Here is a 25,895-nt window from a genome sequence, read left to right as displayed (position 1 = left end):
GGGGTAAAATGCACATCTGGATATTTTCATGGATTTTCATTTTCATTTGGATGGAGAAGAGTCCAGATCCCTTGTCTGGCACAAACAGCTTAACAGATTGTGAAATTCCCAGAGGAGCCAATTCTGCCTGCTGCGAACGCCAGGCAAAGCCCAGGGGGAAGACTTGCCTCCCTGCTGGGAGCTGTAATCACCCTCCAGGACTTGCCAACCATCACCCTAGAAAGGTCCCTACAGCCCAAGGGAGAGGGACCCGTCTGTCCCAGATTCCACAGTGATGCCCTGACAAAGCTGCGTGGATCAACTACCCACCAGAATCTGACACTAGGCCAGAGAAGTCATCACGGGGTCCCGGGTTTAAGTCTGCCTCTGGGTAGCTGTGTGACCCTGGGCAAGTTACTTAGCCTCTCTGAACTTGCTTTCTCATGAGTAAAGTATGAATAGTACCAGTTTCTGCTTCATGGGTTTGTTCTGAGGATTAAATGAGTGAACGGATTGAGCCTAGCATGGCGCAAGTGCTCAATAAGTGTTCATTGCTGTTCTTTTTATGATGCTGTTCCTGATTCTGGCATCTCATCTCCATCCTTTGTGCATGAGCCCCAGAGATCCAGCCTCTGCTTTGGGCAGTACCATCCTGCCTGGTAAGTTTTTCTAAGGCTGAGCCCTCCTATCCGATTTGCTCCTAGTAACTCCCCTTCCCTGTTGGCCAGACTAACCCCAGCTTGCACACTTGCTGGTCTCACTGGCCACACCTAGCATCTGTTTTGAACTCCTGCCTGTGTCCCACTGTTTGCCACCCTCTCTCTGACAGCCTCCCAGGCCTCTGACCCACTGTTCTGCCGCCACCTAGGACACGGCAGGTCTGTGTAGGGTGACTCCTGGATCTGGATAGGGATCTGTCTGGCAAGAGTCAACAGTGCCTTTCAGTGCAGTCCAAATGCATCAACCGTACTACACGCTGCCATTTCTAAGGATCTGGGCCTTCGTATTGTTGCCTCAAGAGCAAATGCGGACACAGCTAGGGCTGGAATTTGGCATCACGCGAAGCAGCCTATCTGAAGGCTGCATCAGATAAGGAATAATTCCATAGGTTCTGGAAAGGGGTGTAATACAACAGGGCTCTCAGATGGCTGCCTCTGTAACTGCCAACACCGCCATGGGCACAACTGAGCCAGGCCTGACTGTCATGCTGACAAATGGGAGGATGTCAGTTGCTCCTGACGAGCTATAGGATGGCAAGAAAAATCATCTGTACATAAGCCCCCCAGAACATGTAATGATCCTGGCCAGGAACTGTGAGTTGGCGAGGCCAAGCCAGGCAGTATGCACATCGAACACACCAAAGACCTTCTGGTGAGGGATGGCCAGAGGGTAGAGGGAAGATGGAGGGAGGTGCCACATTTGGAATTCTTTGAAGCAGGACTATCTATTCACAGGAAGGCAAGGGATGAGCAGGGCCTGGCTGTGGGGTAGGGCAGGAAGCAAAAGCAGCAGGATGGGGTGACTGAGGTACCACCCTGTAAGCGAGAGGTGGCAAGTGCTGGGGACAGCTCTGCACAGCAGTCAGGAGAACACACTGATCCATGTTAGTTTGAATCCTAATTCTACCACTTCCCAGCCACGTGACCTTGAACAAGTTAGTTAACCTCAGAGCCTCCGTTTTCTGATCTACAAAAGGGGGGCAATATACTTTTGCCCTTGTAAGGTTGTACTAAGATTAAATAGGAGAACATTTGTAAAGCAAGTATTGGCATTGTACCTGGCACACAGTAATGAGGTCAGTACTATCTGTGGAGCAGGCACAGGTCAAGGTGACCCAGGGAGCCATGGGGGTTGAGCACAGTGTTGGGAGTCTGGGTGAGATGGTTCCAAAGTCCCGATGGGTGGGGTGGGCACTTGCTCTGTGACCTCCCGCCTGCTGCCGCCACGCCTCACCAACACACATACTTCAGGAAAGAAAGCCCGCAAGCTTGATAGAGTTGATCTATCCTAAAGGCAGTTGGACCATAGATGTGTGGGTGGTAGGGGCTGCACCAATACCCAGTTAGGCTGACAGCTTAAAAAGTGAAACAAGGAGTCGCCGCAACTTGGAGAACAACATTGGAGACTGGAGGGTCAATCTTAGAGTCAGACAACTCCTCCTGGACCTCTCCACTCCATGGAGAGAGGAGGGAGGGCAAGATTTGCTTACATTATTCTTTCTCAAGATGATACTGCCCTGGGAAGTGGGGTGGGGCCGTGCATGCAGTGGGGTGAGCTGGAGGCCCACCTGTGGGAGCCTGGAGGGTGGAGGCAGGAGCGAGAAGCGGGGATCAAAGGAAGTGCACGCAGACGGGAGGGCAGCCACCTTCTGCAGCCCCAACCTGCCAAACGCACCAGTACACCTGGACTGCTGCTGTGCTTTCCCTGTTAGCAAAAGGATCTTCTGAAAACCTACAACAGGTCCCCAGCATTGGGCTGTTTGTTCCAGGCTCCAAGTGCTTTGGCATCAACGCTGGGATGGTTAATTCTCTTCCACATGCCTTTACAGCATCCATCCATCCACCCATCCCCTGGTGGCTGAGTGTTATGTGTCAGGTCTTGTTCTGAATGCTACCAGTAGAGGGATAAAGAAGACGGTTATAGTTCCTGACCTCAGGAAACTTACATTCTAGTGAGCAGAGACAGTCAATAAACAAATAGTCCCATCATAAGCAAGGTGGTTTTAGACAGTAATGATTTCTTTGAAGATCATAAAACAGGATAGTGTGGTAGAAGGCGACTAAATGAGAGGATGGGGGTCCTTCAGGGTGGCAGAGAAAGAACACTTCTCAGAGGAGGGGACGCCTGGCTTCGACGGAGACAATGACATGGAAACGGTAGACTGGAGATTTGGGAAACAGCAGACTGGAGATTTGGGAAACAGGTTTTTGAAAGAAGTGCAAATGTGAAGGCCACATGCTGGAATTGACCATGCTGTATCCAAGGAACCAAGAGGAGGCCAGTGAGTGTGGGGCACATGAGGGGAGATGCAGAGATGTAGGACGCTGGATTAGTTCTTCCAGAGACAAGGGATACTGGTGAAATTGTGGCTGGTGCCAGGCAGGGCACAGAGGAAATGGTTATGCTCATTGAAGATGTGAGCAAATGGTAGCCCAGGAAGATTCAGATACTAATTTACGGTTCTGGGACAGACTCTGGCTTCCAACTCAAGATAATATTTCTCTAAGCCCAAGAGGACTAGTGGGTGCTCCACCACTGCCATTGCCTGGATGCCAATAAGAGGGGGCCCAGACACCCCCACCTCCTGGGGGGAATATCTGCTGCTTGTGTCTCCTTTACCTGCAGAGGGCAAGAAGAGAGGGGGTTGGAACAGCACATATAACTTTGGAAGGCTGCTGCGCCTCTCCCCAGTAGGATCAAGACTGGACACAGGTGCGTCTGTGTTGATGAATGACGCTGCTGTGGTCTGCATGGCAAGAGGAATAAACCCAGGCCGGCCCGGGAGAGGGAAGACTGGGGCCTGGATGAGCATGTCCCAGGGGAGCAGGCAGACCTGCATGAAGATGAGCATGTTTGGGGACCGAGGCGGGTGAGGCTGAGGAGCTGAGCTCCAGGCCAGAAGAGGAGGTGAAAACAGAGCCCTACGCGGGGAGGGAAGGAGAGGAGAGAGCGAACACTCACAGAGAGTCCACAAAGTGCGAGCATGCTAGAGGAATTATATTCCATTTATTTCTCATAGTAATCTGGGGTGGGTACTATTATTTTCGTTTTGAGGGTGAAGACCCCAGGGTTCAGAAACGTTGGGTGACTCATCCAAGTCCACACAGCTTATAGCTGGCAGAGCAGCGATTTGTACCCCAGGAGGAAAGGCAGTGTGAGGACAGGGGTGGGCACATCCCTCCCATTTTACTACCACCTGTATGCTGACAACTTCCAGATGGGGCTCGGGCCCAGCTCTGCCTCTTGCCAGGCTTCCTCACTCCCCCTACCTACTGACTTCCTATGCCCATGTCTAATTCCGTATCTCTGCCATCTAAAGCTACTCTTTCCCTGTGTGCCATTAATGACTTCCCTATCCATCTGTCATCCCAAACAGAGACCATGAGTCAGCCTGGAGTCTTCCCTCTCCCTCCCTTCCCTGTTGTCTCCCCATTCAATAACCAGGCCCCATCCCTTTTACCTCTGAAATGCCTGTTGAATCCATCACCGCCACTTGACTCTCACTGCCCCGACCATCATTCAAGCCTTCCTTTGAATTATTCAGTAGCTTCTGCACTGGTCTCTTTGCTTCCAGTTCTTTCCTATGCCATCCATCCACTCAACTGCATTGGGCACCAGGGGCTCTCAAACTCAAGCAGCATTGGGAATCAGTGGTTCTCAAACCTGAGCTCGAATCAGCACCACCTGGAGGGCCCGTTAAGTTGCAAATGGCTGAGTCCCACCTCAGAGTTTCAGGTTAAGAAGGTCTAGATGGGGCCCCAGAATTGGGATTGCTGACAAGTCCCAGGTGCTGCTGATGCTGCTGGTTCAAGGACAGTATTTTGAGAACCACTGCTCTAAAGTTTACACCAAAGATCTAATATTACTCCTCTTCTTTAAAAACTCCAGTGACTCTCCACTCTCTTTAAAATGGAGTCTCAGCTCCTTCCCACGGTCTAAGTGATGGTCACCACCCAGTCGAGACTTGCCTCTTCAGCATCACCTCTAGCTACTGCCCTCTCCAGCCTGACGTGGACACAATGCACTCTTCGTGTTCCTTAAACTTGGCATACATTTCAGACCCCACACCGTTCCCTCTGCTGGCAACTCTCTCCTCCTTGTTGCTTGTCAGATTCCTACTTGTCTATCAAGGTCTGACTTGACTGCACTTCCCTGAGAGGCACTGCAGTGGTTAGAATGACCGTGGGCTTTGATGTCAGATGGGTCTGGCTTTGAATTCCAGATCAATCACTTGTTAGCTGTGCGACCCTGAGTTGGCCTTCTCTGTGAAGTCAAAGTCAACCTTGGCGTCTTGGTTATGAAATATGAATAATAACATTTATCACATAAGATTGTTATGTGGAGAGGAAATGATGCATGATAAATGCCTGGCAGGTAGTAGGTATTCAATAAACACTGGCGACAATTCTCATTAGCTCTGCTCTGAAGCCTTGCCTGGCTTCCTCCGGCTGAAACACTTCCTTTCTTCTCTGTGCTCCCATATCATTTTGCATAGGATTCCCTTTTGTATATATCACAAGATAAGGTCTCATACTAACTTATACACTGGGTCTCATTCCCAGTATAGTTGGGGACGTTGTATGAATTATAAAGATTGGCCCTCTGAGCGGACTTAGTGGGCACATGGCTTGGCAAGCTAAAGGCACTTTTGTAGGAAAAAAAAAAATCAACAAGTGGATACCATCCCATCCCAGAGCACATGCTTGGTGAGCAGAGTGAGGGCTGGGTTTCACGACCCATTCCTCCTTCACCATGTCTTAACCTGCACAAACCATACCTGGAGGTTCTATGTATACAGGATGTGAGCTCTATGAAATTAAAAACTGTGTCTTGTTCAAGCTGAAGGCACAACCAATATGGAATCAATGCATCTAGGGGCAGGCACTATTGGTTGAGGATGGTAAGTACATCAGAGTGGGTCAACAGGGTTGTCGCCCCGGGTTCAGGCATAGGATTCTCACTCCTGAGGGGAAGGTGAGTGAGAGAACCAGCGCTGGCAAGCTCAGCGACTCAGGCTTAGGGAATACTCAGAAGCTGCATTTCTCAGTCTGGGTGGGAAGGGGAGCAAGGCAGAGGGGGCTTGGTCCCTGTATGCTGAACTGGAGCTCCTGAAAGCATCCCTGGCCTCAGACCAGAGTCTGGTGTCTGGCCAAGCCTGTAGGTAACATCCTCACCTCTGCTGCGTGGCTGGGGAATCGAGACTAGCTAATTCTTAGAAGACATTAAGATCACGTTGTCCGTAGTTTCCTTTCCTGCCTCTGACCCAAATCAATTTCCTACCGCCTGTCTCTTCTGCTTAACAGCAAGCCAATCTCTTAGAAGGCTTTCAGATGCCTTAATTAATACATTTTCATTTCCTCTGCAGACCCTTCACTCCCCTTAACAGCTGGCGCTCAGTGGGGAAGGCAGAAATAATTCCCAAGAAGTGAACCTTCCAACAAGTTTCCCAGGCTGCTTTGAGATGCCCACTGGGGTTTGGAGGAGTTCCCAATAGGAAGCTGCTGAGGGAGCACTGAACCTAACTGAACTCCAACCCCTTCCAGATCTCCCCGAGCGACTCCTTCCATGGAAAATAACCAGCATGGGGATCTGAGGATGGGCACGGAAAATTCTGAAGTCTGTTTCAAATCTATAGCTGACTCTCTCTGGGCCTGGAGACTGCTCTCCCGGAAACAGTGATTTAAGCAGAGTGCACCTTCACGGGTGGCGCTCCGATGTCATTCCTTAGTCCTGCCCTGCTTGGGGCTTCCAGCCATGTACTCACACATACACTTAATTATCTTACATGCCCTATGCCCCCCTTGCCTTTTACCACCTGGACTGTAAGCTTTCAGAGACAGAACCCAACCTGATCTGTTCCTTTACCCTACACCCCAGCACAGTGACTGGCACATAGGTGTTAAATCACTGTCTGCTGATTGACTCACAAATGGAAAGTCTGTCCTTCTTTTCTTTTCTTTCTTTTTCTTTTTTTTTCCTCCTTTTCTTTTTTTGAGACGGAGTTTCACTCTTGTTGTCCAAGCTGGAGCGCAATGGCGCGATCTTGGCTCACTGCAACCTCCACCACCTCCCAGGTTCAAGCCTCAGCCTCCCGAGTAGCTGGGACTACAGGCGTGCACTACCATGCCTGGCCAATTTTTGTATTTTTTAGTAGAGACGGGGTTTCTCCATGTTGGCCAGTCTGATCTTGAACTCCTGACCTCAGGTGATCCACCCGCCTCAGCCTCCCAAAATTCTGGGATTATAGGCGTGAGCCACCGTGCCTGGCTGGAAAACTTGGCTTTCTAAGGCTTGGGTTGATGCAAACCTACTAAAGAAAGCAAGCCCTAGGGGAATGCAAGTGCCCCTTATCTGAAATGCTTGAGACCAGAAGTGTTTCGGATTTCCAACCTTTTCAGATTTTGGAATATTTTCATAAACATAATGAGGTATCTTGGGAATGAGACTCAAGTCTAAAAACGAAGTTCATTTCTGTTTCACATACACCTTAGACACATAGCCTAAAGGTAATTTCATACAATATTTTAAATAATTTTGTTCATGAAACAAAGTTTTGACTGTTTTTGACCATGACCCTTCATGAGGATAGGTGTGGAATTTTCCACTTGTGGTTTCACGTCGAAGCTCAAAAAGTTTCAGACACTGGAGCATTTCAGATTTTGGATTTTCAGACTAGGGATTCCTAGTATTACCTGTATTACCACTTCACTGTGTTTCAGGCACTGTGTTAGGTTCATAAGGATGTCAAGATGCACAAGACACTGTGCTTTCCTTCAAAGAGTTGCCAGTCTTACTTCCACTAGGAATCCATTCCAGTTGTCCCAATTCAGAAGTCATTTCTGCCCCTACCTTCCTAGTCATTTATGATGTACTTTGCTATGTCTAATACAGCACTTATCCTGTATGACCTCATTAAAATAACTTCTGCTTGCATCTGTCTGCTTTTTTAGCTGAAAGGCTCCTAGAGGAAAAGGACCTGACTTCAACTCCTAGCACTACTGGGTGTTAGCTTCTTGGGGCTCTGTTTTCTTAGTCTGAAAAAGGAGGTGGTCATAATAAGTCCAGTTTCCAGATAAGGGGTGGAGGACATAAGTGTCATCCAAATGTCCCTGTCAAACTGGCCACTCAGAGCCACCTCCTTGATTACCATTCTCCTGGGCCAACTTATTCCTTCCTCCCCATTCTTCTAGGAGGCAGATGCAGAGAACAAGACAATGCTACCCAAATCATTCTCTGTTCCAGACACCAGTTCTCACATGCCCCTTTGGTGTAGTGAGAAGAGCCCAAGATTGGGGTCTGAGTCTGGGCTCTGGCCACTTGCTGCGTGTCTGAGCTTGGGTTAATTATGGAACTCTCCGAGCCTCTGTGTCTTCATCTGTGGAATGGGGTAATAATGCCTGTCTCATGGGCCATGTGAGGATCGAATGAACTCGTGAGTGTAGAGCTGTTACATGGTGTCTGGCCTTGTCAGGAGCTATAGTGTTCCTGCTTCTACTCCCTTCCCTCCTGGTGGCTCAGCTTTGAACTAGGAAGACATATGAGCAAGGGTCTGGAGCACATGAGATCCCCATTCAGATCCCATACAAGCCAAGGGAAGCCAGAGGATGGAGCGAATCGGAAAGGCACAGCAGAGCCCTCCACCGAGCGCAGGTAGGGCATTGGCTGGGCTCATACGATGGTTGGCAGCTGTGGCTCCAGAGGCCCAGTGGCAGTCTTCTGGGGTGTGTGCACCTCACTCCGGAATGCAGGAGACGGAGGCCAACAGAGGGAGAGAGGAAGACGAGACGGGAGAGCCCAGCTGCAGCCTCGCAGCCGATAGTGTCATCTCTGAAGAAAAAACAGGGTGGCTGCAGTCACGAAACTGCCATTATGGCCCTTTTCTCAGGTGAGTGAAAGGACTGCTAGTGACACAAAAGAACCTTTTGAGAACTCACAACGAAGCAGAGTGTTGTCAAGAGAGCACACGAACATGGCTGTGGCTAAGGCGCAGTCCAGAGCGCTGGCCCTTTTGTTCTCAAGTACACCTGTCTGTGAATAATGAGCCGGAGAAGATGGATTTCCTCCCTTCCCAGGTCTCAGTGGGTTGCATGCAGGGATCGCTACGTGGCATGCATCTCTCAAGGAGCCACTGTAGAAAGGACCTTCCCAGGGTGAAACAGCACATCCCTTCGCCCCCGAGAAGCAGGATGACCTTAGCCCACGCTTGAAGGTCTGCAGGAAAGGGGAGCTCCCTGCACTCACCGCGTCCCAGATTCAAACGCTGAAGTCCCCACACAGCCACCATCCTCTCCTGGGCATCCTCACCGTCACTGCTTAATTCAGACCCCGTTCCATTCTCCTGATCACCGGACAGCTGTCTAATGAGTAAACCTGCATCTGGTCTTCCCACCTCCAATCCGTTCCCCTCTCATCTGCTAGAGTAACCTTCTGGAACCAAAGGCAGTTATGCCACTCCTCTCTTTGAATAAAACAAACAAACCACCTGCTCTTAGACAGCTCCCACTAGTACTCTGGACATAGTTTATAAAGATCCAAACACATAAATCCTATCACGACTGGCCCCTGCCTTTAGCCCTGTTCTCCTCCACCCCCTCTCGTGCTTGGCTCCAGTTGTCCAGAACCAATGGCACTGCAATGTACATTTCTCACCGTCCACTGCACCTAGAATATAATATCCTTTTCTGCCAAGGCGATCCTTCTTGATCCCCAGTGCTCTGCTCACTCGTCATTTCCTTGGTGAGTTCTTCCCTGCTCCTGAACCATACCTCACTCAACTTCTATCAAAGCCACCCCTGCCACTCACTACTCATGGGACTTTCAGCAGGTTCCTTAACTGTTTTGCAACCTCACCTGCCACATTCAGTTATTGTGAGGCTTGAGTTAATACAGTCAAGTGCTCAGAACAGTGCCTGGCCCATAGGAAGCACTTCATACCTGTCAGCCGTGGTTATTACCATCATTATAACTGTTATTAATATAGCATGTGTCTCACCATACAGTAATTCTTGTTTACCTGCCCGTCTCTTTGAGTAGATCCTGAACTCCTTATAGGCAATTCCTCACATCCAAGCGGTGCTTGTCAGAAAGCAGGCACTTTGATGAATGAATGAATGGTTGAACTATAACGGAAGCTCATCTCTTTCAGATTTGGATAAATGCAGAAACTAAGCCTTAATGGGGAAGGTAAAGCAAAGCCCTCGCCGAGCTTGGCTGTCATGTGGGGAAGGAGTGGAACACTGCACTTTGGCCCCTGGATCAGTATCTTTATTTTAAAGAATGCTCAGTAGAATTCTGTGACCTACTTGCAGTTGAAATAGTCTCTGGCTTCAAGGTGAAAAGTGATCCCAGAGGACCAGTTGTATTTTTTATTTTTATTTTTTTTAGTTCAGCAAAATGTCTCCGGACAACCTTCCCCGTGGATTGAGGCCACGAACAGCCCAGCCCACCAGGCCTCTGGGAAGCTTCCTCCACCATCCTTTTTCCTGGGCACCCAGGAGAAAAAACGGAATGAGGCGTTTCAGCTTCATTTACACTTAATTCGTCAAAATGTCATTGGTAAGAGCTATTTGATGTCCAAGGCTTATGAGCCTTGAATCTAAGCCTTCCAAAGCCCTTTTCTCTTTGAACTTAAATGTGCCATTCTGCCAACATGGAGTTGAATGCCAACGGGGTACTTTGTTCTGAACTGTGAACCTAGAGGGGGACTCTATCTCTTCCCAAATGTGCTTTACTCTCTCCCAAGCAGGGCCCTGAGGATGGAAAATGCAGCTGTAGTGCCTTCCAGGGTACTACAGGTCAGTGCTTGACCAAGAATGCCTCCCTACCAAGCGGAAGGGGCCTTGGAAGTCATCTGCCCGGCTCTCTCACTTTACAGATGGAGTGTAATCTCTTTACGGGCCAGAGTTGAACTTGGGTATCAAGTTCTGGGCACCTTCCCCATCCTCTGTCTGGAAGGACATCTCAGAAGTGAATGCCAACTGTGGCTGCAGGGAGATGAGGCTGTAATTCCTGCAGGGAAAGGCCATGTGCTGCCATGGACTTGGTCTCAGGTGCCTAAGTTTCACCAGACCTCTGCCACTAACTGGCAGTGGGACACTGGGTGGATCATTTTGTCCTTTGAAGCCTGTTTGCTTAGCTCTAAAATGAGGGTAATAATACCTACTTCACAGTGCTGCTGTAAAGGATGAAAGAGCTAATGCTTGTGAAAGCAGTTTGTAGACATTCAATCACTGCCCAAATGTCAAGGGTTTAAGACAGATGCTTGCCTGATGGCGCTGGTTCCCAGGTACCAGCTGTGGGAAGAAGTACTAGCATCTTGACAAAAACTCCAAAACCCTTTTCTGAACACTCCATCACCTCCAGCCTCCATCCCGCCTACCTTTTATTGACACTCCCAACTCCAATATTGCTCCAGCCACATGAATGTCCCTGCATTTCCCCAATCCATAAGAGAAGCATTCTCAATTCTGAGCAGTTGCTTACATAAAGGATTTCATCTTGACTTACAGTCAATCTGTCAGCTCCACAGCTCCCTCTAGCTACAACCCTTTATCTTGCTTTCCCTTATAGCCACCTGACTTTAATGAGTATTTCCCAGGCCACTGTCTCCATCTCCTCCGCTCACTCTTCTTGTTCACAATTCAATCACTGCCACTGGACCTCAATCCAGTCACCCCCTGAAACTGCATTTGCCTGTGACCCCTGTATTGCTCAGCCTGGGAAATGCTCTTCTGTACTTCCTTTCAAGAGGCAGAAATCCTCTTTACCCATTCTCTTTCAGCTGCCTTCACAGGCTCCTGTCTTCCTCCCTCTTGAACATGTGCTCTTTTCCCTGAAAGATTCCTCCCTACTCATATCTTCAGTCGCACCCTCCCATCCATTCACCCTAGAGTCTATGCCTTCAGTCTGCTGAAGCCCATTCTAGCCAACTCTCTGCTGAAAGTCTCTAAGTAGATGTCCAAAAGGCACCTTAAACTTGCCATTTCCAAAGCTAAATGCATCCTCTCTCTCCTTCCAGAACTGTTTTTCCACCTCAATGCTAGGCACCACCAACCATCCGTATGTCCAAGTCAGAAACTGGTGAGTCATCCTACATCCTCCCTCTCTCTCACATTCCACATCCACTGGGTCCCCTAGTCCTGATGATTTCTTTATTAAATAGTTTTTAATGGGTTACACAACACTGCATATAGTATAACCTCTTTTTTATAAAAAGAACTTGTGTAAAACATATATGCATTTAAAAATTGGAAGGCATGATACAGAAATAGCCATGGGTATTATTGGGTGGTGGAATTACAAATAATTTTTAGCTTTTTAAACCTTATCTATTTTTCAAAAAGCATGTCTACTGCCGTATAAGAGAAAAACCTTTTTTATTTTTTTTTGAGACAGCGTCTCACTCTGTCACCCAGGCTGGAGTGCAATGGCGTGCAATCTCGGCTCACTGCAACCTCCACCTCCCAGGTTCAAGTGATTCTCCTGCCTCAGCCTCCCGAGTAGCTGGGATTACAGATGTGAGCCACCACACTTGGCTAACTTTTTGTATTTTTAGTAGAGATGGGGTTTCACTATGTTGGTCAGGCTGGTCTCAAACTCCTGACCTCAGGTGATCCACCCACCTCAGCCTCCCAAAGTGCTGGGATTACAGGCGTGAGCCACTGTGCCCAGCTTATTATCTTCAAAGAGAGTTTTGGAATCTGTACCTTCCTCTAACTCCCAAGCTACTTTTGGTTCTCACCATTTCTTTCTTGCAACAGTGAAAGCCTTTTTCCCGGCTCCCCTGTCTCCAGTCTTGCCCTCCTGCCCACTTGTTTCATGCTGCAGCTCAAACAGGCCCTTCACCAATGACAGCTGCCCACAGGCCACACTCCTTTACTGCCATGTTCTGTTCCAGGCAGACCCACCTTTGTGTGGTTCCTGAAATGGAAACTACCCCTGCACCTTCAAGTCCCCATGACTTGGCTCTTGTACTGTCTCCTCACTGGCATGCTCTTCTCTCTCCATGTTTCTTCTTTGATGGCCAATGTCTCTTCATCCTTGAAGATTCAGGCCTAGCATCACCTCCCACAGGGTCCTTCCCCATGTGTCACAGGCAGAGTGCAGAGCCCTCCTCCAGTCTTCTCTCTGCACCCTGCACTTTCCCATCATAGTCCTTCTCACCGTGCTCTTACCCACATGAGGCCCCTATCAAAGAGTGGCCTTCTTGAGTTGACTATCAATTCATCTTTGTACCTGAATGCCTTGAACAGTTTCACCAAAACTGTTTATACATTCATGTAAATGTACTGGCATGATACAGAGGGCCCCTGGGATTAGTCCTGGGGCATCTGCTTCTTCAAGCTACTCCAGTCTGTCTCCTTTCTGCCAAGCACACCTCCAATGAGATACAAAATCACTGCTGCTCAGGCCTTCTGTGGGCTTAGCTGTGAAGGAGCTGACCAGGCAAAACAAATTCAAACCTGACAGCCTCCCAAACAACCACCCTTCTCATCTCCACTGCCCACACATAGCCCCAAGGTGAGAGGCCACCCAGCTGGCCCAGTTTGTGTGAATCCATTTGCTCCCACTCCAACCACACTTCCCCTTTTAATGGGATTACACCAAAAGACATGCTCTGATGATTTTCATGAATATGCAAAAATATGCTTAAATTCTCCTCCACAGTGAATACATGGCCACATGTCTAAGTCCATGGTCTCTGTATGCTTTCTGCTGTTATAACAGGATACCACAGACTATGCAATTTATAAACAATACAAGTTTATTTGGCTCACAGTTCTGGAGGCTGGGAAGTTCAAGAGCATGGCATTGTCAGCTGGTAAAGGTCAGCCATGGCAGAAGTGAGCACACAAGACAGAGAGAGGGACCAGAGGCCTGACTCACTTTATAACAACCTGCTCTTCCAGTAACTAACCTTCCTCAATGATGACATGAATCCATTCCTAAGGGCAGAGTACTCACGACCCATTCATCTCTTATTGGGCCCCACCTCCCAGTACGGTTGCATTGGGGATTAGGCTTCCAACACATGAACTTTAGAGGGAAACATTCAAACCACAGCACCCACTGTTTTGGGTAAGCAGGTGATAACAAATGTGAAAAGACTAAGCCTCTACAACTTCCACTGGAGATAACCCTGGGCCTCTACACTTCAATTCATATCACTCAGACATACAAGTAGTCACTATATTCCCCAAACTCTCCAAAGAAAGAGATTCCTTGGTCAACCCCCAGCCCCTCGCTGGGGAGGTTCTCCTTTATATCAACTTTCATTGCTTCTGCTGCAGTTTCAGTTACATGAACCTTGCTTGTTGTCCAGGGGAAACTGGTGGGCAGCCCTGTCCATACACACCCTGGCACCTCATCTTTGTGCACATTCCCTTTCTTCCCCAAGTTCCACATGTGCTGGATAAGTGAGAGCCCCTGGAGAGCTGCCATGCCTGCAGGATGGCCAATGTCTAGGCAGGATCCCTGGACCCCCAAGAGGAAATCCTAGGCTTACCCAATGTGTTACAATGGTTTTCACTCTCAGCTGTTGACCATTGGCCTAATTTTATTCTTTGTACTAGCAAACATATACCTCTTGAACAAGAAAAGGGCATTGAGAGACAGCCTGGTGTCCCTAAGATAATCACTCCTGGGGCCAAAGCTCATACCCACGTTTGCTCAGGCACGCCCATGAGGATTTCCCCACATTGTTACCAATAACCCTCCAGGAAGATGACCCGGCACCACTGCCTTCTACTGATTCACAAAGGGAAGTTCCAGTCTTCACTGGAGAGAGGCTCAGCAGGTTCTGCCACTGCCTTGGTGGTATTCTGCCTGCTGGCCTGGCCCGGTCCATGGTGTCTCCTCTGGCTGACCTTTGTATTGCCTAACCTCACTCCTTGCACCGTGTCCTCAAGCCTCCATCCCTGAGGCTTCTTTGGGCTGCTGTGATGCAAGGACACGTTGGACTCCTTGGTAACCAGACCTGCACTGGCGCATCCAGCTGCAGGCCAGGCTGTGGGCAAGGAGAGGGTCACAGCTCTCACCCACTTGCTAGATCAGCCTACATGTTATGCTTTGCACCTCGAGTGCTGTTACCAGTGTCTTGGGAGCCAACTTCTTTGAAGGTGGCCAAAGGGTCTGGGCACACAACCTAGAAGTGTTGGGGAGGTGACTTCCTGTGGTGTGAACTTCGGTCAGTGAGAGATGGGACTCACAGACACAAGTTTCCTCCTCCTTGCAGTGGACTGTTTAGTGAGGCAATAGTTTCATAGGGCCTCTGCAGGCTGAGCAGTCAGCTGTGCTTAATACAAAGCTATGACCAGCAGCTAACACACCCCTTCTGCATACTCTCCCCGCTTGCCTGCCACCTTCCCCTTTCCCTCACCTCTGTCTGTGTACTTGTACTCCCTGATTTAGCATGCAAGCTTTGACCTTGGGCTCTGTTTTCTAGGGAGCCTGGCCTAAGACAGCTCTCATACTTCCTGTATGCCAAATAGTCTCTCTCTCTCTCTCTCTCTCTGTGTGTGTGTGTGTGTGTGTGTTATTTTAAATCTTTACCAAAAAAATCCTTTGCAGATGAACACTAGAGCTGTGGGGGCAGGGTTGGAAAGGATAAAATAATGCACTTAAGCACACATGGCTAGTAAATGAATAAACGGAAATTTTAGCTTAGGTCTGTCTAACATCAAGATTTGTGTTCTCTCAGATCATGAGTACTGAGATCAGACAGACCAGGGCTTAAATGCTGGCTCTGAACTTACTAGCTGTGTGATCTTTATCAGGTTACCTAACCTCCCTGGGCTGCCATTTCCTCATCTGTATAAGGGACAGATTTAGATGCAATGGTTTCTAAGGTCTCTTTCAGCCAGCACATTCAATAGCCCCAGGGGCCTCACAGGAGCCTCTGCTTGCTGTTATAGCCACTGGAATTTTCCTGTGCAGCTTGGGAAAGGGGTCACAAAGAAGGGATCCAGGCCTGAGGGCTACCACAGTCCTAGGGGAACATCCTGGAAAGCATCTTAATCCTTCACACCTGGGGATGGTGGGGTCCCAGTGTTATCAACGACCACCCAGGACCAACCCCAGTGGCACAAAAACAGCCTTCAGCCTTCTACCTTTTCATTGCCCAGGAAACTCCCACCCATCCTCCCTAAGCCAGCGCACACATCCCAAGGGAAGCCTTCCCCCTACAGCCCCCTTATGCGCCCACAGTGCATTCTACTCTCCTCTAGATGTTCTCTTACAACTCCTTCCACTCTGCCTCCCCTGCACTTATCACTTATCACAGCTTGAAATTACACAAGAATGCGGCCATTCATTGATCTCCGTCTCACTCACTAGTCCAAAAGATCTGTGAAGGCTGTGTCCATGTTTATTTTGTCCCCCATTGTATCTCCAGTGTCTACAAGAGTGGAAGATGTTCAATAAATATTTATTGAATTAATGGGTTAATTAATTAGTTCATGTCAAGTAGCCAAGTCTCAATGAGACCAAAGCAGCAGTATTTTTGCTTGAAAGAAGATCTGGGGTGAATTCTAAGATTCTGATTGCTCAAGTCACTCGGTGTGTGGCTGCATGTCTAAGAGTCCCAGACTCCTCTTCTTGTCCTCCAGTCTGTCACAGCTCATTAGGGGGCTAATAAGGAGACGGCTGTCCACTGACACCGCCATCCCTGAAGTCACCCTACCAGTCATCAGGCAGCCCAAGGAGACCAAAGAAATCAGCTCAAGGTGAATGAGGACATCAGGAAGAAGGTAAAGAAAAGGCCTGGCATTTTGGCTTTCTGTGGTCTAACTACTGAGCTGCACCTTCACAGTGGACACCAAATAAGAAGAATGTTTCAGGAGTGGGTCTGAAAGATTAAATAGAGAAAGACACAAATCCTCTTCCACTTAAGCATGTACATCATCAGGCTGGAATCTCAAAACCTGAGGCTCAAGGACTGCAGAGGGCTTTCTGCCGAAGCCTTCGCCCTGCTATCCCCAACCCTGTGGCAGTCGTCCAGGGCTCCCTAGCCCTTCTGTAGCCTTCTGTTGACCTGTCGGCCCTCTGTTTGCAAGCCCCTCTCTGCAAGCAAGGCCTCACTTCTGAACCAGCCCTCTCTGGACTCCAGTCGCCCTGGGTCATTCAGAATTCCCAGAACAAGGCTTGCCATTTTACCCTGCTGGATCACTGCAGATGCCATCCATATTCCGTCAGGCAAACTCCTGAAGGATCCTCCCTCCTCAGTTCTTGAACAACGTTTCCACAGTTCTCAGCTACATAGGACTTTTCCCAATCCCATGTCATGGACTGTTTATTTAATACCTCAACTAGTATTTTTATCATTGAAAAGTAGGATTTTAAAAATTTATCTTATATTCCAAGTTTGTTTGATATAAAGGGTTTAAAGCATATTATTAATTCAATAAAGAAAAAGATCTGGGTTCCAATCTGAGCTCTGCCTTATGCTGACAGTATAGCTCCCGACAAGTCATTCAAGCTTTCTGGGCTCGATGGCTCATTTGTAAAGTGGGACTAACAACCAGCTAAAAGGTGTGTTTAAAGAGGATTAGAGATAATGCATGTAAAACACCTTGCACATCAGCATGTGCTGGGAGGCTGCAGGAGCTCCTTCTACCATTGAAATCCAGAGGGGAAAAGAGTTGGATCAAGGTCACACCAAGAACCCAGGTCTGTGCTCTCTGCATTATGTCCTCATCACCTATCCTGATCATTAAAACTCAGTTATGGAAATATGGATGGTGAATTAGCAATGCCTTAATTAATTTCTACAGTTGTTAATAGTGTGTACAAAGAAAACAAGAGATTTCCCCCTGGAAGAACTTTCTATACCCTTGCTCTAACCTAACAGATGTCTGACATTCTCCAACGCTGACCCGCATGTTAATCATGTCTCCACATTCACCCTGAAAATCTACAGCAGATCCAAGCGCACCTTGGCCCTCGGTCCATAAAAGGACATGAATGCCAGCCAAAGATAATACAAGATGAAAGAAAATAACTGTAGCTGTGACCAACTCCTCTGCCAGTCAATCCCTTTGCCCTGTTATTTAGCCACGTCTCCCTTGGCAGTATCTCTCAAGCATCCAAGCCAGCTGATGTGGGTGCATTCTCTTCTCCCAGGGCCTGTTCAAGCTCTGCCAGGGAGTGCTAATGAGCCATAGAACAATCAGAACAATCAAAAAGCATCAAAAATGGAACCCAAACTCCCTAATCTGTGTTAACCAGTCAAAGCCTCCATGACTTGTCACAGGCTCTGGACTGGGAAAGCCACGGGGTGGGATCGTTGCAGGCTTATCCACGACTGCACGTCTGTGCCAGCCCAGGCAAGATTTATAGAGTGAATGGACAAATAAATGACAAATGCATGAATGATTGACTGAACAAATGGAGGGTTCATGAGCGTGCAGCACAACCCTATGCCCTTCCAGTCCCTCCCAGCCCACCCTCAGGCCCAGATCACTTGTCCCCTCCTTACCCTAGCGATCAGCTCCCCGACCATTCCCGTCCAGGTGCCGTTGGCCTCGGGAACGCCGTATACGCCATCCCCAACCAGGCGGATCTTGTAGTTGAATCGGAGGATCTCTGCCAGCTCCTTGAGCATGTCCACACAGAAGCCCTCGTAGCGGTCATTGCCTTCCATCTCCTGGTGATTCCCCTTCAGCATTAAATACGGGTTTTCCTGCAGCAAAACTGGGCAGCTGTCATTCTCATCTTAGCCCTGGTGTCTCAGCCACATGTGATGGGGAGGGCCGGGGCACAGAGGGCTGGGGAGGAGATGGGGCAGAAGGAGGAAAGTGATGTGGGTAATGGGCTACTTTGGGGTGATGACCAGTTCCTCTCCCTGATGTGCTCCTTAAAGCTGTCCTTCAGGGTGCTTCTATTGTCAGGAACATACAGTGGTTCCCACTGCACGGAGGGTCAGGCTCAAGCTGCTTCATCTTGTTTAAGGTCATCATCTGACCGCACCCTCTATCTCTCTCTTTTTTTTCTACCCCTGCTTTATTCCAGGCAGATCTACCTACATAGGTTGGGTATTATCAGAGATATAAGGATGTCTGCAATAAGCAGGCTAGGTAAGAACAGGTACATGAGCAACTGCAGTCCAAGGAGGGCATTGGGAAGAGGGCAGATATCTCCAGTGAGATGTCCAGAGAAGGCTCCAAGCTGAAGGTGGGATCTAAGCTGGGCTCTGGAGGAGGCAGAACACTGAGAGATGGAAGGACTGCGAATGAAAGGCATGGGCCAGGGGAAGGCACAATCAAGGGCACAATCCTGAGTGGCTGCTCAGTGGACGATGGACCTTCCAGGGTAGCTGGAGCACAGGTTGTGGGCAGGGGCAAGATGGGAGGAGAAATGTAGACGGATGGATTAGGGTCAGGGTGGGCCTCAGACGCCAGGATATGGTGGCTGCACATTATACAAGGTATAGAGGGGAAACATCAAGCGTTTTAAAGACGCAAGGCTGTGAGCAAGGAATATTAAGTAGTAAGAGAGGAAGCATCCAGGGGTGAGGCGAGACCCTCTTCTGAGATGAGACCCTGAATCCTGGGCGCAGGTTGGATTGGAGAAAGCCAGAAGGATGTAAGAGACACAGAAAGGAGCAGGCCTGATGACTGGCTGGTTGGGTGTGGGTCCTCAGAGCCTTGGAGCCCGGTGGATGACCGACAGAGGGTGGTGTCATGGGGGGCTCGAATGCCTGGAGGGGAGGAGGATTTGGAACAGGTTGAATCTGAGGTGCTGGCAGGCTATGCAGGCAGAAATGCCCCACTGGGTGTTTAAAATGTGGAGCGAGGGTAAGCCAGGAGCCAGAGATTGGACACGTCGTACAGAGATCAAGGCTGAAGCTGGGGAATATGTGAGACCGTCAAGGGGAAGAGAAAGGGCAGAAGAGGAAGAAGAAGAGGCCCTGGGGAGAACCTGGTCTTAGAGAGTAGGGAAATGAAGGGCAACCACAGAAGACAACACAGAAGCAGCCAGGAAGGCTGAAAATTAGGGAAACGTGGTCTTAGCGTCAAGGAGGAGGGAATTTGAAGACAGAGGATGTAGCCACTCCCACCATTCTCACAGACCAAGCAGGCTGGGAACCAGCGTGTGGATCACTTGTCACTGCCGACCTTCTGAAGGCAGGCAAGGTGGGGGCAGCAGGACTCCGTAGGATGAGGAGTGAGCGAGTGCCGCAGGAGTGAGCATGGTCCAGCATTTTGACAGGTTAGGAGCTAAGGGAGGCAAGGCGGCAGGCACAGAGAGGGCAGATCGCCTCTCTTCCAAGCTCCTTCCCCACTGCAAACAGCAGGACTGGAGGGTCCCGGGGCCCATCCAGTTCTGTGATTCTGTGACTCCCTAGGTTTGAGGGCGGCTTGAAGGGCAGCAGGGTGTGGGAAAGGTGAAGGCGATGGTGTTTTAGGATGGGACAGTCCAGTGTATATTTATAGGCAGGAAGGGGAAATCTCTGGAAAAGGGGAGAAAAGAGGAAGAAAGAGCCATGTTAGCTGGTGGAGCAAGGGCCCAGGAAGCGCAGGGTGGAGGCAGGGTGGCGGCAGGGTGAGGCTGAGGCCTGAGCCTGGAGGTGAGGTAGAGGGTGTGGGTGAGTTCACAGAGAGGAGGGAGCTTGTGCTGGCCCCAGAGTTGTGCTGAAAGTGGGGCAGATAGGCTTGAGGCTTGGTGTGTGGGAAGATTTTCAGCAGAGCCACTCAAGGGATGCGACAGGAGAGAGGAGAGCTGGGCTCAGGGATTACCAAGGTCCAGCTGCAGAAGGGGAGGCTGGATGCAGACAGGCAGCTGGGAGCAGGGGTGGCAGGGACAATCAGGCTTGGGTGCAGGTGTGCGTGGGGAAACCTGCACACCACAATTCTAGGAGCCAGGAGAGGAAAGTGCTGAAATCCTGACGGGTTGAGCTTACTCTGAGAGGTGCTTCCAGGCTGGGGAAGATGGAGAGCCAGACAGACCCAAGGTCATGGGGGGACTGTGCAGGAGAGCAGAATGTGGGCGTGATGGTGTGAGCAGCCAGAAGGCAAAGGTCGTATGTCAAGGAGCAGGAGCTCTTAGTGGAAGGTGATGTGATTCTGATTCACGATGAGTCCACTGTCATGTCAATGAGATAGGGCCAGTCGGCCTGCCTTCCACACACGCCGTCCTCAGCACAAGGGCTTCTCCCCGCACAAACTCTCCACACGCTCCCCCATCTTCCGCCTCACCTAGCTCATCTTTGTCCACAGAGTCACACTGCCTCTTCTTGTGTCTCAGAACTACCCTGCTCTCATGCCAGGACCCACACAATCGCCCTCCAGTGTTTTCTGATTTGCACCTGCTCTAGGTGGAATGGGAGTGGGGCCTGGGACGGACTCGTCACCTGCTTGGTTCCCCTACCTGGCTCAGCATTAAACACTTACCAGTCATGTGAGTAAGAAGCCAACGAATGGCTTCATGGACAGGGCATGGCTGGCAGTTTCCATCTCAGGACTGGTAATGTCCCATTGTATCTTTAATTGTCCCAAGGGGTGACACAAATGCTCCTTCCCAAACACTTGCTAGTCTCAAGTTAATTTAAAACTTCTTGACATATTCAAAGGTCTTGGAGATGCATTGGAAAGCCCAAAGATGGGGATGGTTAGGGCTCACTGCCACTTTGGAGAATGCTGGGGGTTTGAGTGCTAGCAGCGGTGCTGTGAACGCAAGGTGAGAATGCGGCAAAACGCTGAAGACGAGGTCTGGTACAGAAAAGGTGTTCAGGGAATGGGAGCAGCAGCCACTTCCATGTGTTTGCTGGCATTAACCAATAAATCATCCACACATTCCCAAGTGTGCCTTGACCAGAGCGGGGAGACAACATGGATACGTGCTGAGTTTTAAGGGATAAATCATTCAGGATTCTCATTTGCCAGGGAAAACGCACAAATGGTCGCCCGGGGACTGAATTAAGATCATCATTCCTGGTGAGATCTATCGGCTCGGATCGTCCACTGTAGCACACACGCACAAGCGAAGAACCAAGGCTAATAGTTGTTTGAGTTGTACTTACCATGTTGTTAAGTGTCACCTCACCAGTGTCCGGCCTGCACCCCACCCCTCGTGAGCACGTGCATGTATGTGAATAAACACACGTGCACACACGCACAAATCAGGGTGACTTTCCCAGACTAGCAACAGGACCCCGCGAACTTGGCATAGCCGTGGACCTGTGCCAGAGGTCCAAGCACGGTGTAACTGCCAGCTCTGAGAGGCTGGAGGTACAGCCCAGTCAGTTCCTCATCTCCCTCCCAAAGTCTTGTTGGCTTTTAAGGGACACCCCTACCCTGTAGGAAGGACTTCCTTCACTCAGATTCTAATTATTGAGCTCCTACTCTGTGTCAGCCCCTCTACTTTCAAGGAGCTCTCATCCTAGAAGGGCAGGTAGAGCTTTAAACAACAACCTCTAATAAGAGAATGGGAGGGTCCAGGGAAAATGCTGGAGACAAGGAGAGGACAGGAGTTAGAGCAGGGAAGACTTTGTGGGAGTTGTGACATCTGAGCAGAGCACTGAAGGATGCATAGGCATTTCCAGCTGGAAACAGAAATTAGAGGGAAGGGTAACCCAGGCATAAGGAACAGCATGTGCCAAGGCAGGAAGGAGCAGGATGCAGCGAGCAGGTGTTGAGCCATCCAGTGGCACTAGACCCCACGCTGCATGGGGAGGAGAAGGTGAGGTGGGCTGGGCCTGATTACAAAGGGTTATGTCCCAAGCTAAGGGGCAGCAGGGCCTAGGCAGTGGCTGAAGGATTATAAGGAAGGAAATGCCAGGTCAATTCTGATTTTCAAATGACCATGCTGACAGGAGGGTCAGGGGACAGGCAGAGAAAGAAGGGAGCCTGCCAGCAGAGTATGGAGCGGCTCCAGAGAAAGAAGTAGAGGGGCCCTGATCCTGGATTACAGCAGGGGCTTTGAGGATGGATAGAAGAGTACAGATCCAGAAGTTTTTTAGAGACTAAGAAGACAGTGGGAAGGAGGTCCCAGCAATCACACTGGGTGCTGCACACCCTCCCCCGAAGTGGACTCAGCCAGGGTCTTCCCCGCTCTCTGCTGGGCAGTGACACCGCAACCCTCTCATCTTTCTGGCATTTTCACACTGGTTCAGATAAGCTAAGGCTGAGCTGAGATGGGTGTGGGTGAAACCCTGGGGGCTGGAACTGCCCTCTCAGTCCTTGCTTCAACAGCTCCCTCTGCCAAGAACACCCCTCCCCAGGCAACCACTTTGCTGTGTCCTCACCACCAGGTCTCTGCTCAATGCTGCCCTTCTCGGAGAGGCCACCCTGACCACTGGGTATGAACACCGCAGACCGTCCCAGCACCCCGGGCCCTTCACAGCTCTAGCTCCTTTTCCTCAGCCTTGCAGCCTTCTAATTCACTGTTTGACAACATTGCTCTTTCCTATCTGTCACGCGTTCCTTGCCGGAATGTAAGCTCCTTACAGGCAGGGATTCTTGTCTTTTTGGTTCATAGATGCACTCTGAGCACCTACAACAGTGCCCAGCATATAGCAGCACCCAATAAACAGTCATCGTGTGAATAAATGAATGAATGAATGAATGAAAATGTTCAGTGACTCCATCTCATGACAATGAAGGGAAACTTAATAGCCTGGCATTCAAGTTCCTAAGCGCTATGGACCCAACCCACTTTTCTGGCTTATGCCTCTTCCCTCTCTCACCAGTGTTTGTTTCTCAGGGAAACCTGTACCTTTCTGCTTTTCCTGAACACCTGATGATGCCCTCCTTCATTCATGTCCTCCTCCCCACTCACTCCCTGTCTTTCAGAGCCCATTGTCAATGCCCCTTCTTTCCTGAAGGCTTTGCTGATCTCCCCATGGGAGGGGACCTCTCTCTCCTCAAAACTCCACAGCTCTAAGTGTGCGCCTCTTTCCGGCTTTTATCTCCTGTTTACAGTAGATCAATCATTTCAGCCCAGGGCATCTGGGCCCCAGCAGTTCATAAAGCTAGTGATGGAGGTCCTTGAACTCTTTTTATTATCTCCAAAAGCCTAAAAGACATGGACACATTTGCAGACCTTGCACAGTTAGCAATGATAAGGCTGAGGAGGCGAACTCATGCATCGCCTCTTTGTTTTGGGCTGCAATGATATCAGTGTGGTATCACTGGCTATCTCCTGCTAATAAGATGCTGGGCCAGGCAGGGAAAAATGCTTTAGATTAGTTAAAAGGGGGAGGGGAAGAACAAACTAATGACTACTTAATACATGTAGTTGGTTTAATTGACAAATCTTTTAAACATAAGGCCTTCAGAGGGGAAGACAAATAATACCTTGGCCATATATGCACTTGACCTATCCCATCTACTAACTTCCAACCTCAGGACAGAGAATAGAACTGAGTCCTCCTCATCTTTGGTCTCCAGGACTGGGTACAGCACCTGGCACATGGCAGGGGGGCAGGGAAGGGAGGGTGAACTTGGCAATTACTGAATAGAACAGAATCAAATAAAAAGGGCAAATGGGCCGGGCACAGTGGCTCACGCCTGTAATCCCAGCACTTTGGGAGGCCAAGGCAGGCAGATCACAAGGTCAGGAGATCGAGACCATCCTGGCTAACACGTGAAACCTCGTCTCTACTAAAAACGCAAAAATTAGCTGGGCGTGATGGCAGGCGCCTCTAGTCCCAGCTACTAGGGAGGCTGAGGCAGGAGAATGGTGTGAACCCGGGAGGCGGCGCTTGCAGTGAGCCGAGATCTCCAGCCTGGGCGACAGAGCAAGACTCCGTCTCAAAAAAAAAAAAAAATTGGGAAAATGGTCTCTTCCCCTATAGATTTTATTTTTTTGAGACAGTCTCACTCTGTCACCCAGGCTGGAGTGCAGTGGCACGATCTCGGCTCACTGCAACCTCCGCTTAACGGGTTAAATGATTCTCGTGCCTCAGCCTCCCAAGTAGCTGGGATTTCAGACGTGTGCCACCGTGCCTGGCTAATTTTTCTATTTTTTTTTTTTTTTTTTAGTAGAGACGGGGCTTCGCCATGTTAGCCAGCTTGGTCTCAGACTCCTGGCCTCAATCCTCCCACTTCAGCTTCCCAAAATGCTAGGACTACAGGCGTGAGCCACTGCATGTGGCCTCTCGCCCTATAGACTGAGAGCTCTCTTTTTATCACCTGGAAATGAAGAAACAGGCCATGTAAACCCACAGACATTCCATGTCCGCTTCAGGATGTGGTGGGGGACGGTCCTGTTTTGTATACAGCAGGCACCCCCCAGCAAGGTGGGCTGCTGCGAAGGGGCAGGGGTCCCCAGGGTCTGAATCCAGCTCCCCGCTCTGTGTCACAGGTCCCCTTCCCTTGCCCCTGCACAGCTGCCCCAGCTGTCAGGGTGCCCCCAAGAGGCATCCACAAACTGTGGTGCCTCTCCACCCCGATCCTCCCCCCAGCTGCTCTGAAACACATCAAATATCATTTCCATAAGAAACAGCAACTTGAGTGTAATTACGCTGTCAGAAATTGGGCTCAGTGCTGTGATTAGAGCTCCCATCTTCTGTTCAAGGGGCAGCCTGTGAGTGCTTAGAGCCGGGGAGGCACCCCAGGGAGCTGCAGCTGGGAGCCCGGGAGAGCCCACTTACCAGGATGGTGGTGACGACCAGGGTGGTGTTGAAGAGAGTGTCCGAAATGTTGGAGGCATAGAGGCGGCTGTCCATGCTGAGGCCCTCTGCCACGTGCCACTGGCCGATCTGAGGAGACCAACGGAGAGGACTGGGAAGAAATGGTGGCCTTCAGGGCTGGAAGGAGCCAAGAGACTGACCTCTGCCTCCGGCTGTGCTGCATGTGAGCAGGGAGGGGTGTGGAGTATGGAGCAGGGGGCTGGACTGCAGCAGGGAGACTATTACCCAGGGTTGGGGGGCTGAGGGAAGCGGGGGCTGTAACAGGGAAGAAAGAAATAAAGACGTGGGGGAGAGGTGGGAGAGGAAAATGGAGAAATAAATCAGGAACGAATGCAGTTTGGTGAAGTTCTCTTACACAGAAAGGAACGGAACATGTGGAATCACATTATTTTGGGGCAGGGATGGGCTGTAGAGCTTTTTTGATCCGGCCTGCCTTCAATCATTTCTGAGTACCAAAATAAGAATGAGAAGGCTATACTGGAGAGAACTGTGTCCTTTGATAAATGTTTGCTGGATGGCTGAATGAATGAATGAACTTCAACAGGTCTAGTCCAGATTGGCTCATTTA

At 49.8% G+C, this 25,895-nt stretch overlaps 1 protein-coding gene across 1 annotated transcript in view; it reads right to left on the bottom strand.

Annotated features, from left to right (window-relative positions):
* The window catches only part of GRIK4 (glutamate ionotropic receptor kainate type subunit 4), a 427,684-nt gene that overhangs the window by 64,498 nt on the left and 337,291 nt on the right, over positions 1 to 25,895 (bottom strand). The window contains exons 11-12 of the mRNA XM_025356723.1: positions 25,289 to 25,396; positions 18,173 to 18,376 (exon numbers count right to left, since the gene is read on the bottom strand). Of these exons, the coding sequence (XP_025212508.1) occupies positions 18,173 to 18,376; positions 25,289 to 25,396 (312 nt within the window). The remainder of the gene's footprint in view (positions 1 to 18,172; positions 18,377 to 25,288; positions 25,397 to 25,895) is intronic.

This window comes from Theropithecus gelada, chromosome 14 (genome assembly GCF_003255815.1).
Source record: "Theropithecus gelada isolate Dixy chromosome 14, Tgel_1.0, whole genome shotgun sequence".
In the NCBI taxonomy this organism is placed as follows: domain Eukaryota; kingdom Metazoa; phylum Chordata; class Mammalia; order Primates; family Cercopithecidae; genus Theropithecus; species Theropithecus gelada.
The sequence above is the reverse complement of the archived record's forward strand: the minus strand, read 5'-3'. Positions and strand labels throughout refer to the sequence as shown.